General features: G+C 38.5%; 1 protein-coding gene across 1 annotated transcript in view; it reads right to left on the bottom strand.

Annotated features, from left to right (window-relative positions):
• Positions 1–406: 406 nt before the first annotated feature.
• The window catches only part of Calr (calreticulin), a 39,875-nt gene continuing 23,788 nt past the window's right edge, over positions 407–16,493 (bottom strand). Inside the window, exons 7-8 of the mRNA XM_067138122.2 lie at positions 7,119–7,274; positions 407–933 (exon numbers count right to left, since the gene is read on the bottom strand). Of these exons, the coding sequence (XP_066994223.2) occupies positions 907–933; positions 7,119–7,274 (183 nt within the window). The 3' untranslated portion in view covers positions 407–906. The remainder of the gene's footprint in view (positions 934–7,118; positions 7,275–16,493) is intronic.

The following is a 16,493-nucleotide window of genomic DNA, read 5'->3' on the forward strand; positions in this document are numbered from 1 at the left end:
GTATGTATTCAAAGACTATGTCTGAAAATACTGGGAAGTAGTGCAAGTTATACCACATAATTCCTCTCTGTTACCCTCCTGCAAAAATTACCACCAAATATCAGGAATGGATTTCAGATTAAAATTCTGTCCTGATATGCAGTATGTATTATTTAAAAAATCAAGAACTCTGCAACAAGTACAAAAAACATTCCTCTAACAGTCACTTCGACGCTGTGTCTGCTAGATTTAAACAAAGAATACCATTTCATTAGAAAGGCAGTTAATATAACTACAATACATATTCTATAAATGCAATAAACGTATAAGACACACCGTGCCCCTTTTCCTGGCCCCAAAAATAAATAATCTGGTGAAGAACTAAAAATTTCCCCAAATATGCAACAAATTTATAAAATAATTAAAATTCAGCATTTAAAAAATAACTATATTTCCAGACAAAAAACAAACAACTGAAGATTGCATGACTTAACAAATCATAATTTACAGCAATTACATTTTTCATGAACCTCTCGTATTCATTCACACTTTGAATTTCATCAAAACAGAACCCTTTTGAACAAAATACCTGCCGTAGGTCAATAAGAAGACTTTATGACTCATATCAGGAATATAAACAAATTATTTGTACAATTCTATAAACAACACTGGGAGAGAACATGTATATTGCAGTACAATATTTAAAACTCCTCATAGTGTTCATATCTTCAATGGAATTAAGTTTCACTTTTAAGTCAGTCAACTTCTTTTCACGTCATTCTACGATCTCTTTCTTTCAAAAATTAAAGAAAACGAACTTTCAGTCACAACACAACACGATGTTAGGGCCCTTCATGCCACATCAAGCTGTCAGGCGGTGATACAAAATTTTTAACAACAGTCTTTGCGCTGGCTTTTACGTACTTCCTACAGTTCGTCATGATCCTCGTGATCCTAAAACAAAGAGATATTATCCATCAAAAGAAATACATGGAAACCAATCCAAATGAAAGAAATGCAAACCATTGAACTAGATAAAATTATTACAAAACAATTCACATATCACACTTTAAATGAAAAATAAAGCTCCAGTAAATGATTACACCGAAGACTGAATTTTTGTGTTAATTGGGACCAGTGATCTTCCCCACCTGTTACAAGATATTAGAATCATTCTGTATTGACGGTTTTCACTTTACAAAGGTACCCCTACACCACAGGGCCAGCTCCGCACTACTTTTACTTTGTTTTTTAAGGACTTTAATCTCTCTGAATGAGATCTATGTGCCATCTTTCCACATCGTTCACCACGTGTGCGTAAATTGTTTTCTTAACACCACTACTACCTTTGATGACATACAGCTGTTAGAACTTCATTAACGAGTGACACACAACTCCATTAAGTTATGCAATACGTCCAACACATCGCAGCGCGAGGTCTCAGAGCTTCATAACGAAAGAACTACAAGTCTCAAGATTCTTCGACATACAAGTTGATCATCTTGAGTTCTTCCCTCAACGACAGCTAAGTGCATTCATTTATGCATTCTATGCATTATCTGAAACTTTTGCCACAATTGTGACTATTTCTTCTTCATCTCTATAGTGTCAAACCCACTATGTGTTTGCAATTTTTTTTTTTTACAATTTCTATGAATTATTTGATACATTGTGCAACTTGTGCTTTTGGCTGATGATGACCCTGATAATGGGTCGAAACTAGTTCCTAATAAATGTTTCTTCTGTAAAGTAACCTACTTTACTTGAATCTGTATTGAAAAGGTGGAACTATTGTATTTTTCATTTTAATTGTAATCACAGTTCAATACGGACCATTCACAATGAAATTTACCTCTCTTAAGCACAGGGCTAAAAAATCCAACAGGCAGGGGTAAGTAACTGATAAGTATTGCACATTGGAAGTGATGATGGTTTTGTGGAGGGTGGTGATCTTGTGCTTGAGTCTAAAAAAAGATTACCAAAGCGTATGCCTGATACTGGTATTCTGTTAGGACAATGTTTCTTAATACAGTGGGAAGTTAGAACATATGCCAAACAAATCCTGAAGGAAAGCTGAAGTAATTTGCAGGCTGAGAAGTAAAAACATAACATGTGGCGAAGAACTTGTTAAAACCGAATTGCTGGAATTGGTGAAGACTTACAGGCCTCTGAGAAATACGTAATACATGACCAAGCCGAACAAGTGTTATGCTAGTCTTCAAATTTGAGACGGCGTGACGCCATATGGTGGCACACGGGCCTTGAAATCAGAGTTGGCGTGACGCCATATGGTGGCACACAGGCCTTGAAATCAGAGTTGGCGTGACGCCATATGGTGGCACAGCTGACTTTCAGACGATGTGCTGTAGAAACTCAGCTGTGACATCTATGCGTGTAAAATTAGTATTACGTGAAGAGCGAACTACAGGGTCTATTCTAGGTATGTATTGCTACTCTGTGCCACCGTATGGTGCCAAAATATTCTTCCAAAATCACTGACTGCCAGTGGTCATTCTTGCAAGTGAAAGCGTGCCAGGCATTGGATTTTCCTCATTTACATGCGAACTATCATTCGGTTTGTATAGTTGTGCAAAAATATAAAGAAATGGAAGATAATGGTAATATTCTTGGTGGAAATGGTAAGCAACTTACCAAGAAGAGAGTTAGTGAATTGGATATTTGTGAATTACTGATGGATTCTGATACAGAGAAAGATGCAAGTGTTGATGACCGTGAATATAACGCTATTGACGATCAGGGCACTGACAGCATGACGGATGTATTGAGTGATTACATAAAATCAGCTTCATATATAAGAGCCGCACTGTGTTATCAGGATTTCTTCATTTCGATAATTACTTATAAATTGTATAATTTTTAATTTATAAATTGATGTTTTTTCATGAATTATTAAGAAAAGAATATTTATTAGGACAATTTCTCTATGGAATATTGTACAAGTGTTTCCTTGACGACTGCTTTCTATTGTAGAAATAATTTATATATTTTCTCTTGAGTTATTTGTTTGTTTTAATCTTGTCAATCTTATGTTAATTTTAAGGACACTTCCTCTAAAGCATTACTTTGTCAATTTTATATATTTTTCATCTAAACAGTGTTATGTGGCTGAAGATGTTGATAATATACGAAACATGTACCACTTTTGACCATTAAAAATTGCCTTAAGCAATCATTGTATCGACTAGGTGGAAAATAAATTAAATACTTAATTGTGAATGTATTGAGTGATGCGGAAGACTATGACTATATTGATAGTGATATTATAGACTGGGACGGTGGTGTAAATGGTGAACACAATCATGTGAACGATGATGACTGGGGTCCTTGTGTAGGGCCACAGAAAAATATTCCAATATACAAGCCAGGAGCATCTAAATCTTCAAATTTATACTTCTTCAGACACAGGAACACGCACATCAAGAATTTGCATCGGTCTACAACTAACCCTCAAAAAAATATGTACGACATGCAGGGATTACCTGTGGCTGTATTCAACCCTTCCCACCCACAGACAGGAGGTCCAACACATGGTACCAAACCACAATTCAAGTCGGCACCTAGGTCGCCTCTTACGACAGGCAGGGTATACCGGGGGTGTATTCATCTGCATCCCCCACCCACGGGGAGGTAATAATATGTAATATAGGTACTTGTTTTGCATTTCAGTAGGTTTTCATAAATATTTGTTAGTTTGAGCACATAAATTTGACATATTTGAAATTTGTGTTGTAAATTCCATAGAAAACATTTTTAAAAAATGACACCATATGGCGTCAGGCTATATTTGATGTTTTGTAAAAGCTGATGTGACACCATATGGTGTCACATATGACCGTGATATGAGATAAAGTTTACTTAGTGTATCATATTAATATATCCCAAGATTATATAAACAGCCTACAAGGCGTACAACTGCTGTGGCACCAGCGGAATACTATTGAAATTCATGCCTGGCACCAGTGGAATAATGTGCTACAATCGACTCTGCACTCAACAAGTTAACCTGAATAGTAATGGTGTGGAGCCAGATCAAACTTTATGTTGCCAGCCTTTACACCTCTTGCAAACTTTGTGAGGAACGTTAAAACATCATGACCTATGTCCAGCACGAAGAGAAAACAATGTGGGACCTGAAAAATCCCACAGATACTGTAGTTGAACAAATAATTATAAATTTAGGAGAGGATTCTAGTGATGCAAGTGACAGCAAAATGTGCGATCAACTCTTCTTGCAAGTTTGGATTAATGAAATATCACATAAGTAGGCGTACTTATTAATTATGGCAAATATATTTTATAGCAATGATGTATTTTGTTACCGTACCTCAAATACATTCATATGTTTATATCCGTCAATTTTCATTTAGGTTCATATTGATGTAAAGAACAAGTAGGGAGACGTGGATCTCATGGACTGATAAAAAAATCTTTGTTATGTCTACTTTATTCTTTTACTGCAAAGAGTTTACAACTTTTGCCTTGAACTCTGAAAACATTGCACAAAATACACGAGTAAATATGATATTTGTGTAGCTGTTTTTTTCATGTAACAAGGAGACATTTGTCAACTTGTTCCCACAGATTTGATCGACTTTCAATTTCCATGCAGGCCATGGTGAAAATTTACACTGGTTCAAAACGCAAGGCACAACTTCCACCCGATTCCGAGAAAATGGAATATGAATATATCGAGAGTGATTCACAAGACCAGCACGCCACACACTACCATGATGAAGGTATAGAGCAACGAGCAAGCTCCAGCCTTAACCTGGGAAAGGTGACACGGGGTCTTTTGTGACCTTGCGCAAATGTATTTTGTTGGATTACACTTATTATTTTTAAACTTTAAGAGACTTTGGCTACCACATACCTCTCCCTGCATTCCTTGCCTTTCTTTTTCTGAGGTCAGTGGCATTGTAATGAAGGGTGTAGATTCTTTTAAAGAGGGATTATTGTCAAGCAGTGTAATAAAGCAACTTTTTAGACCCCACACCACCAGTGTTGTTCGTCGGAAATACAGCAGCAGCAAAGTTGAGTATACCCATTGAGTTACTTGTGTAATCATGTTTGGAATTCATTCTGCCAATCCCTTATTGCTGAAATGAGTTATGAAGAACATGGGGCAAGGGTGTTCTCTCTTTTACAGTATGTGGAAGAGGAAGAAGTTTTAGCAAGAGTGAGGATGAATTAGAAGCAGTAGACTCTACTGTGATATGGGACAGAATGCTAATATTAGTGATGGTTTACTTTACTCAATGATTTTCAACCATAATAGGAAAGAAGGGTGTTACAAAATGGACAAAAATTTCTCCTCCCAAAAACTTGCGTCCACAAATCCACAACATCGCACTCATTTATCGGGAGTGATACTCATAGCAAGAAGTACATCATCACCTGAAGAAGCTTGGAGCATTTTTTTTTCACAAATGTTATGTTGGAACTTATCGTAAACTGTACAAACCTGGAAACTGAGAGAGAGGATATACTCTCAAACGAATTATCAGGATTTTATGGATTGTCATGAAGAGGATAATTATTTCCAATAAATTATTTTGAAAGGGCCCCTCCCCACCACTCATGGATATACTGCAGGATAAACTGCTGCTGTACTTTCGACAAACGGGACTGGTAGAGCAGGGTCTAAAAGACTGCTAACAGTAGTTAACAGAATCTAAGCCTGTCAGCTGAATTCAGCAAGATAAGGTGTTTAAGATTATTCCTGGGCATGACAAGCTTTACTTTTAAAACATTCATACACAAAAAAACCTCGTTTATCCGGATTAACTAGTACCCAAACTGATCTGGATTAACAAAAATCTGCATAATCCACAAAAAACAAATACAGTACATGTTATATAATCTATTAACATAAGTTGTACAGCAATACTTTTTTTCAACTGTACAAAAAAATTTAAGAACACTTTTCGTACAATAAATTACGACTGTTTTATGCACCAAAATAATTTGTTTTTTCTAATTAACATTTGTATAGTGTTTGCGCGCAGCACAATCACAAAGAAGTTTCACTAACAACAGGTCTGCTGGTGTGGTTTCAGTCAAGGATTCTAAATAGGCCACCAGTTTGTCCAGCTGCATTGTTGCCTCTCCACGAGTCATTGTTTCTTCTGATGGAACGCCGGTTTCATTTTCGAATTCACCATCAGTGAATTAATAGTGCGCTGCATTCGGAAGAGTGTGGGTTCGAATCACACCTCAGCCGTCCTGGGAATGGTTTTCCACGGTTTCCATTCCCAATTCCAGACGATCGCTGGGACTGCAACTGTGATAGTCCGTGGACGAATTACTTCCAATTCCTGTCCTTAACTATCCTTGGTGGAAAAGACATTCAAGAAGAGTCGGCACCGTAAAAGAAATACTGTACAAGTAAAAATTTATTTTATTTTCGATCCGGATTAATGAGGGCCAGATAAACGAGGTTCTTGTGTACTGTTAAGCTAATTAGTATTGGATATATACATTTATTTTTTATATTTGAGTTAATGAATCTAATACATCAATATATGATACATACAAATTAGTAATTTTGTTATTAGAGTAAGTTCAATAATAGTGGTCACAAAGTAACCCATGCTACCTCCCACGCTGCATCAACGAGCGCCACATGTCCACAGTTAACACACTGAACACTGGCATGCAGCGTGTACATTATATTTGACATATCTTTTAAATGTAAATGAACTGTAAACAACTTTTTAATATCTTAATTATTTATACATCGAAAGTTTTCACCTGTATTTTTAGTCATAATATGGTTTTAAATGCAAGTTTTCATTTGCAAAAGTTGTCAAATGCATTATATTCCATTCTGCGCATGAAAAATGTTTGGTCGGGAATTTATTGTAGAACAGTTGATGTGGGAAATAGTTTGTTAAGGAAAGGATAATGTGGGATTATTAAAACGATTAAATTAGGATGATTGTGGGACCATGTAATTTGAATGAATAATCAAGGAAAACATTTTTTTTCCGGGAATGGACAATCGGTATCCATGGTATCTGGTGCAGGTTTCTATTTGGAAATACAATATTGCCTCCCCTCCAAAATGGCTTATCTTATCAAATGAAGCAGGCCATTTGAAAGTATGATACTATACTTACATCTTCCTCTCCTGTTTCTGGTGCATCAGCTGCATCATCTTCATCTTCATCCTCTTCATCCTCGTCCTCATCATCTTTAGATTCAGACTTTGCCTCTTCATCACGCTTTTTCCTTTCCTCTTCATCCTGGGCTTCTTTCATTTTCACCTCACCTTGCTATACAAAAGTAAATATTCATGTATTTTAACTCTGCAATGTTAAAAAATAACTTTTAAAGAACAAATAAAAAATACAAGAAGTACCAATTGATATGCTCTGAATTTGAAGTGAATATGGTTATAACGTATCTTGATGTTTTTTTATCATTCTGTTTAACATAAACATACCGTATTTACGCAAATAATCCCCGCACATTTTTTTAAAAAATTGGGGTGCGGGTTTTATTTGCGTCAAGCTCGAATCTAGCAGGAAATATTGCTATTAAATACGATTTTGCTTATCAGTATAGTACTGACAATCTTACATACACATTAAAGTAGAATGCAGCCGGGAATGAGGTTTGAAGAGGGTTGCGCAGTAACTTTCGCGCGCTTTGTATAGTATGACATGTTTTTTGCTGAGCCAATAGAATCATTCCAGTAAGAGGTGTCTGTTTGTGCGGGTCACGAGTAAATGTTTCGAGTTTTATTTGTAAATATTATAACCAACGGATTTAGGGAATTATTTACATGTGTATGATGGATCCAGGAAGAGCAAAAAGACAAGTATTGCATCGACAGGCAAGGGAAATAGTATTTAGAGTGTATTTGTATTTTGTAAGCATGCAGTAGCAGGTGGGTATGGTGAGGAACACCGTGTTGCCATGCCTCAAAAGAAGAAAGCACTCGTGTGTGGTATCGGCCTGCGAACAGTACAGGGGATAAAACAATCTACGGAAATAAAAATAATGCAGTGTTCAGGCCACCAGGGAAGAACCCTAAGAGGAAGAAGCCAGTGATGGACCTCTATTTCAATAAAAATGTTCTGCATACAACAATATTTTATATGTATAAAAGCTGCAAATATCCTATGGCATTGAAACTGGCCTACCCATTTACCTTCCTTAATATCTCGAAAATTTCCCTCAACACTTTCTCGGGGTTTGATGTGACGAATTAATTTAGACTTTCGAGAAACATCTAAGCCCACGAAAAATATAGGTCGGTATTTTTATTATTGCTCATTTTTATTACTCATTATTTGAGATAGGATTTCTTGGCGGAATTTTAGCGGATTTTTAGTAGTATTTAGTGGATCTTGAAATTATAAGTTGGCAACACTGGAATAGACCAGGATATTGAGATCCTTCATACATTTAGCAAGGGCCCTCTTTTAGATTTTGCTGAAAACTGATACATTCACTTAGACCAATTATTTAATTCAAACTTTAATTTAAATGACATCTCTGTTAAACCGAAAATCCTGTTTGATGCCCTCATCGCAGTGTTTAATACGTTCAAAATTCTGGAAAATAGCTCAGTCTTTCAGATAGGAAGTAACTCTTTGACGCGATATCCCTTCCTACCTCCAAAACCCCCTGATCCCGCCTCGTCTATCGCACCTCTCTCCCCTTCCTTCCTCAGTTGGTCCACGCGACTTCCTTGCCAGTTCCTCTTCAACTCCGCAGCACACACAACCAGCCAACCGAGGTGAGTCTCTTCAAAAAGTTTTACTTTCTTGCCCCATTTCCACTATCAGAGTTTCACTCATTTTTATCTTTCATACTACAGGCCCGCATTGGATAGAGAATCTTTTAACATCTTCAACATACAGCTCCGGCCACAAGACCCACTCGCTCCAGTATAATACGACATAACATTGTATTTTACGAAGAAGGTTATCTATTGACTTAGTAACATTTTTATGCTCACAGAGGAACACCATACACTCTTTTAAGGTACAGTAGAAGTCCATTATAGCGAGAATTTATAACAGCGAAAAATTTACTCGCTATAACGGATTGTCGTTATATCCGATTTTTGTATAAAAGTTGGAAAACACTTCATGCCCTTTAAAATCGGTACGAAACGGCAATCAGTTTGTTCAAAACTTGCGTTTCTGCAGATGATATCCATACTACGGCTTACTTGTTTGTTATTTTTCGTAATCCAATACTACATGAAAGTGTATGTTTAATTTCATTCTGAAAAAATATAGTTCCGTATTTCTCCGAATCCAAGATGAACCTCACTTTTTCCTTTTAAAAAATTTAAATCAGGCGCAAAAAGAAGTTTGTAAAATCATACAGGCCTATGCATTTTTAGACTATTTTTAGACGCTGAACATTGACTTTCGTCACGCCGTATTTCATTTTTTTTGCGGCTGCACAATTATTCTTTATTTCCGCGGGTTAAAGGACCATTAACTTAAACATTGGCATCATAATACCGAAGAGAACTCGAAAATCTTCCTGCAATACCTATTCCATGCGTCTCTACAATACAACGATCCATCAGGAAATTATTCTTGCTGTCTATAAAACTGTTACTTTTACGCAGCGTCAGCTATAACCGACTACCGCTACACGCACGTCTCGCTTGTCGGGTGCGGCCAAATTCAACAGCTAGCGATGTATAGGCCTAATCACGAACGTTGAAAGTCAAAGAACGAGTTCATTGCGCCACGGTATGGGCAACCGCCCTTGTGTTTTTCGTGCACATACCTCACAATTTCATCATTGACTTCTTTAAAACGTCATTGTTGCGGACCACTGAATGCATTTTTTGTACAGTACGCATTGTTTTAGCTCTGTCTTCACGCTAATGCCAAATATTGGCTTTAGTTAGGCCTATGCCGTATTTTCTTGCAGCTGCACAATTATTCTACATTTCCGAGTGTTTAATAAACATTAACTTAAAATTGGCATCATAATATCGACTAGAACCCGTTGAAAATTTGCCGGCAATACCTTTTCCACGTATCTTTACAATACGACTATCCATCACGAAAATATTCCTGCTGTCTATAAACCTTAATTTTATGAAGCGTCAAGTACAATAGACACGTTATGACTCTGCCACTGAGTAGCCATGGCTTTTCTAAGAATTCGAAGGGTCGCATGTTTTGATGCCATTCTGCAGATTTGAGAAACACACAGGCACTGTACACTGTACAACCGGTAGCGATGTGTAGTAAAGAGGCGGTCGTTTATTATCAATGAGTTCTGTGCGCGTGTGAAAAGAAACAGCGTGGTTACCGCGGTAGTTGCCAGTGGTATCCATTAACTTACTGTTAGGCTGCGAATGCAACAACCCTTGAGTTTTCGCATGAGATTCTGAGAAAAAAAAGTCTTGGATTCGGAGAAATACGATATCACTCCAGAGATTTCTGTGGCAAACACCTCAGCTTTCTTCTTCAAACAGCGTCACCTAACCTAACTGTATATGTAGCCTATCATAAAAACATATTTTAAATGCATGTAGAGAATTAACCTCCTCACGAAAAATTTACATGTACATAGCCGTAACTAGACGCGAGAAGATATGAAATATCCTCTGAAATCAGTGATGTACTCTGCCATATCTTGAGGTGTATGACATTCTTACGCAATTTCCGTATATAACACTAAAATTAAGATATCGTTTATTCAGTCTTTATTTTTACGAGTTAACAACTGCTATCGGCCACGTTATTTACGCATTTATTACGGAAACGTGTTATACTCATTCATTTCGAATTTTCTTCAGAGAACAGCAGTCGATGGATATTACTAATCAACTCCAACATTGCCTTTGAATGTCAACGAGAGAGCTCGCAAATGCACAAAGTGAGAAAACTATACCGTACCGAAGATGATCGATCGCATTTTGTTGCAAACGTTTCAGTTTTCTTATTCAAACAGAGTCACGTATCCTAACTTAACCGTACTATACGTATGATGAAAACACACTTCAAGCGCCGGTAGAGAAATTATACCTTTCTCGCTATAAATTTTCATAATAGCCTTTCCGTAATTTAACCAGACACGACAAAATACAAACTAACCTATGAAATCAATTAAGCACTCTGCCATATCTGGAGGGTATCCCATTTTTACTTAATTGCAGTATTTAGCCTCAAAATTAAGCGGTCGTTTAGTCAGCCTTAATTTTTAATGAGTTAACGACCGTTATTGGACAGGTTATTTACACATTTATAACGAAAATGTTCTCTTTCATTTCGAATTTTCTTTACGGAACAGCTGTCGACGGATATTACTAATCGACTCCGACATCGCCTTCGAATGTCGACGAGAGAAATTGCTAGTGCACATAGCGAGGAAACAATGCCGAAGGTAATCGATCGCATGCAATATCATCGCTGGGGTGCATAAATATCGGTAACGGAAAAAATCGTGCGAGCTTAATCGCTCGCAATAACGGATGCGCCAGTGATAGGGTTCTCGCTGTACCCGAAGGACGATACACAGTTTAATATAGGAATTTTGAAGGGACAGAAAAAAGTTGTCGGTATAACAGAGTTCTCGTTATATGCCGTACTCGCTATAGCGAACTTCTACTGTATTTAACATTACCGCATCGCACTCAGCATACATTTCTCTACATACGTTGGCTGCCAATGCAGCACAAAGCACCCAAATCTATAAATATTAAGATTGTCAAAGACTTCAAACCTGTTTTTTTTTTTCGAAGCTTCTCAGCTTCAGTTTTTTATTAACAAGTTGTCCAATTACATATTCAAACCTGGACATTTAGCATAAATATGCTTTGTATATTAACTTGTTATAGACAGTTTTGAATTATGGTCAATTTTTTGTGTTTTAACTTTAATGTGTATCTTTGTATAATGACCCTAATTGGCTGATGACGACGTCCATGGATGTTGAAACCGGTCCATAAATATATGAGGTTGTAATTTTAAACAACAACACATCTTGTATTGAAAAGGTGGATCTTATACAATTTAACGTATTGTTTTGCTAGGTCATTGTAATGTATAGTCATAAATTCAGTTTTTTAAAATAATCAAGTGATTCCATTTCCAAGTACAATCCTCAATTGTGGAAATGCAATCTTAATTTACAACAATTGTCCTGATCCATATTCCTGTATATTGCCAGATGTGTGAGTTTATCACCTCACGCCTTGATATAATTGAGATAAGAGGCATGCTCTCGGAATTTTGTTGCTTATTATAGCAACTGGCACTCAACCAATTCATATTATGTTTGTAAAGGAAATTAATAGTAATAGTAGTGGTAGGAGTAGTCACAATATGGCCATCCTTTTTTAGTCCAGTGATGTAACCTTGCTAGACTATCCCACTCGCACGGAAAGCAGGGGTGCTTTGGGTAACCTCCTTGTAAACTGAACAGAATACATATCACTTTGAAATCACCACAAACTTGCCACTTGTGTTCCTGGTACTTCAGTTTACACAACAGCATTTCAAGATTTCCATATGTTTCTCGCATAATAACTGAATGAGCAACGGGAAGTGATGCACGTTTGTTTTCATTGTGAAGAAGGACGCACTTCAAACTACGCTTGGAGGCATTGATGAAAAGTCACCAGTCAATAAGGTCATACTGTGGTGCTCCTAGTTTTGATGATGATGATTCTTGTAGTTTAAAGGGGCCTAACATCACGGTCATCGGCCCCTAATGCTACAATATGAAATGGCAACAAAAAATTCAAAATCATCCACTGACCAAAATAAGAAAAGGTCATGAAGAATGAATGGATGGACATGAACCCAAAAAAATCAATTAAAAAAAAACCGGTGGATCCGATGCAAAAAAAGATTACTGACCAAGGGACCACTTGTAAAGCATAATCCTGAATCGAGGATGCTTGATGTGTAAAGGGGTCCAAAATCCATGTCTAAGGCCCCACAGAATGGTACATGTCGCGAGTAAAGTAGAACCATGGTATTTGTCATGTTGGGGTACTAATCAAAAGTAGCAAAGACTCACGGTGTTCCACACAAGATGGTACTACTCACAAGTATTGTACTTCGTACAGGTAACGCAGACCTATGGTGTTTCTCACACAATGGCGCCACTCATAGCCAACGCAAACCGATGAGGTTCCTCACCTAGGTGTACTAGTCACGGGTGCCGGTATTCCCGGGGTGTTCCTCACATAGTGAGTACTAATCACAGGCAACGCAGACCCACGGTGTCGCTCATTTAGTGCTAGAACTCACAGGCAACGCCCAGACCCGCGGTGCTGCTCACATGGGTACGATGCACAGGTACCGGAAACCCACAGATCAGCCTCTTTGCTGCTACTAATCACAAACTTATTCCGTACCTAATATAGTGGTACTATTCGCAAGTACAGACAACCCATGGTGTTCCCCGCGTGATGGTACGAATCAAAAGTAGTTTCATGGTTCTAATTCAATCATCCCTTGGTCGCCCCTTTTAGTCGCCTCTCACGACAGGCAGGGGATACAGTGGGTGTATTATTCGCCTGTGTCCCCCACCCACAGGGGGTAAAGAGAGAGAAAAGAAGAAGAAAGAAGGGATCCGACACTTCGAAAGATGAAGTAACGGACGAAGAAATGCAAGGGCCACGAAGGGCGTGAAAATGAAAGACTCCCTAGGCCTCGAATGCTCTAATACCATAGTCTATCAGCTTCTTATTAGACTTTCTTTATATCATGCTCTAATACCGTCGGGGTCGGAAAAGAACAAGAGTTGACCAAGGGAGGTCGGACAGGATAGATGAAAGTTAGGAGTCTGGCACAAGTAAGTGGAAGCAATGTCAAGACTGAGCTACGGGCCCCGTGGTCGCCAATCCACACTCCCAGGTTGAGAGCCCCTTGGGCCCCTTTTAGTCGCCTCTTACGGCAGGCAGGGTATACCGTGGGTGTGTTCTTCATCTGCGTCCTCCACCCACAGGGGGTAGTGTGTTTGGTCCGTGAGAAGTATTTTATTTCCCTAAAGTCTGCCAGCAAGCCGGTTAGGACCCCCCTATCCGCCACCTGGGACGCGGCACGTGGGAGTATCACCTCTCCCCCTGCTTCGACAGCGTAGTAGGTTCGTGGCTCCTAGTTTTAAGATAACCTCCGGAATGTTGTTGCAGTAAACCAAGGCTCCCTCTTCAGAAAAGAAGGGTATAAATTTTCCGATGTCTGTACCAATAGTACGTAGTGCCTGGTGCCAAAATCTTCCTTTCACGAAGTCTAGACCCCGAGTAACTCTGCAGATTCCTTTGTAAAGCCAAAATCTCGAACAAAGTCATTTAATGCACTTTGCTCAAACAGTCTCGGTTTATTTTCCAACGCATTCAGGGGAGAAACCACAGAGTTAGTGCCCGCCATTTCTGCGTCAGAAGAGGGACAATCCTGTAAATGTCCCGGACGCTGTGGTACTGGTGTATCAGGGCCATGAGGAACGGGTAAAATTGCAGATTGAATATTGCCTGGATTCACAATGTTACCATTGTTGCTGTTAAATCCCTTCACATTCACAGAACATAAGTACCAGTGAGTATTGTGGTCTGGGGGTTCTCGCCACACCATTGGAATACCGAATGGCAACGTAGTTCGCTTACAGTTCACCCACTGTCGTAACTGTTCTACATGCCGTATGTGGTGCCCATGGCTTGTCTTGGTCTCCAAGCCAAAGTAGGCATTTCTCACGAACTCTGTTATATTGCGCCGCTGTCTCATCGGCTCGAAACTTCCAATACATAGCAGAATGTACCTGGATTGTTCTTGCATCTACATCGCAGCATGTTGATAGATGTAAGTTCAATAAAAATATTAACACAGTACGTCACTCACATATAGAACGCGCAGTTTTTGTCGTGTTGAAGTTTCAGCCAAAACCGTGCGTTTTCGGCTATGTTGTACATAGGTGCCGGCTCTACACTGAGCGTGATAATACAGGGGAATAATATCTGTATAGATTATTATTGAAATGTAAATAGTGTCACGGAAATAACGAGATAGATGCAGCGTTGTTTTCCTGTTGTTCAAAATTGAAACTAGTGAAGAGTAGAAAGTCAAGCGATTGTTTAGGTTATGAGGCGCATGACAAAAACTGCACACGAAAGGGCTCAGAAATATGCAAAGGCTGGTTTATATGCCACAGATTCAGCGACAGTGTTTTGCAAGTACTGTAATTGCCGAGTTGGGTGGGAAAAAAAGGATAGCATTATGAAACATGTTAAATCTGAAAAACACGTGGATAAGCGACGCGATAACGAAAGTTCAATCCCTGCTGTTAGTACGTCTCAAAGAAAGCAATCTTCTGTGCTTACACAGTTAGATAGTTGTAAAAGACAAAAAATTTCCAGAGATAACTTCTCGAAACGCAGAGTTGAAGTATTTGCCAAAGCAAAATAATATACCTCTGGAAAAGCTGGAAAGCAAAGAGCTAAGAGCCTGGATTACTGAGTTTTCAAATGAAGAGCTGCCACGTGTGAGAACTCTACGTGAAGTATATTTACCGGGTAAGTTTCGATTTCATTGATCGGGTACGGTTTATGTATTACAACATCTAAACCATGCGCAAAATTGAAGGATACCGAATTTGAGTGTGATTTCCATATCGAAGTATCTTACCTGTACCCAATTGATCCAGTAATTTTAAATTATTTTGTTATAATTTGAGGTCTTTCTTCTTTTCTAGAAGTTGCATCTGACCACCAAAAATGAACAGTGGGGAAGAACATCAACATACTCTGTGATGAAACTACAGATAGAATGGGTCGTCGTGTTTTTATCATCATATTCCAAGTCCCAGCTGGATCGAAAAGAGAGCTGCATGTTGTTTCTGTGAACTATCTTGATGCAGGAAATGCTACAAACTGCTCTTGTACTGTTTTAGAACTCTGCGCAGTTATAGTGTACCATATGATGCAGTTAAATTGTTTGTTAGTGATGACAGTGCCCCCGTACATGACCCGGTGTTATGAAACATTAAGTGTGGTCATAGGGGATTATTTAATGCATCCATGTACAGTGCCGGGCACATAAGATCGGCTTGGTTGGCAATAGTTGGGTTGCAGTGATTGGTTGCGATGGTAAAGTCTACATTTTTGAACACAAGAAGGCAAAAATATAATTATTTACAATTCTTAACATCGAAGTAGGGTGCTTCAAAGGAAGCAAAGCTTTTTCCTGCACCTATCATAACCCGATGGAATAGCTGGTTTCAGGCTGTCTTCTAGTTGAGTGCTTAATTTACTGATGTTACATTTTTCAAGATGTCTGACATGAAAGACATCAACAACTGTGGTATTAAGTACCTGATTGAACTGAGTGACTGAGAAGTGAATAGGCTCCACTCCCACATGGTTTTTGTCACAGATCATGCAGCTGGATTGGTTGACCTCCTTACTGAACTTGAAGGGTCTCTGTATCCTACCTTTCATCTCCTTTACCCGAAACTGCATAACCTTGACGCCAGTTTTACCTTAATTTGTGAGGGAAATTTTTCTT

Source organism: Anabrus simplex, chromosome 1 (assembly GCF_040414725.1).
Source record: "Anabrus simplex isolate iqAnaSimp1 chromosome 1, ASM4041472v1, whole genome shotgun sequence".
In the NCBI taxonomy this organism is placed as follows: Eukaryota; Metazoa; Arthropoda; class Insecta; order Orthoptera; family Tettigoniidae; genus Anabrus; species Anabrus simplex.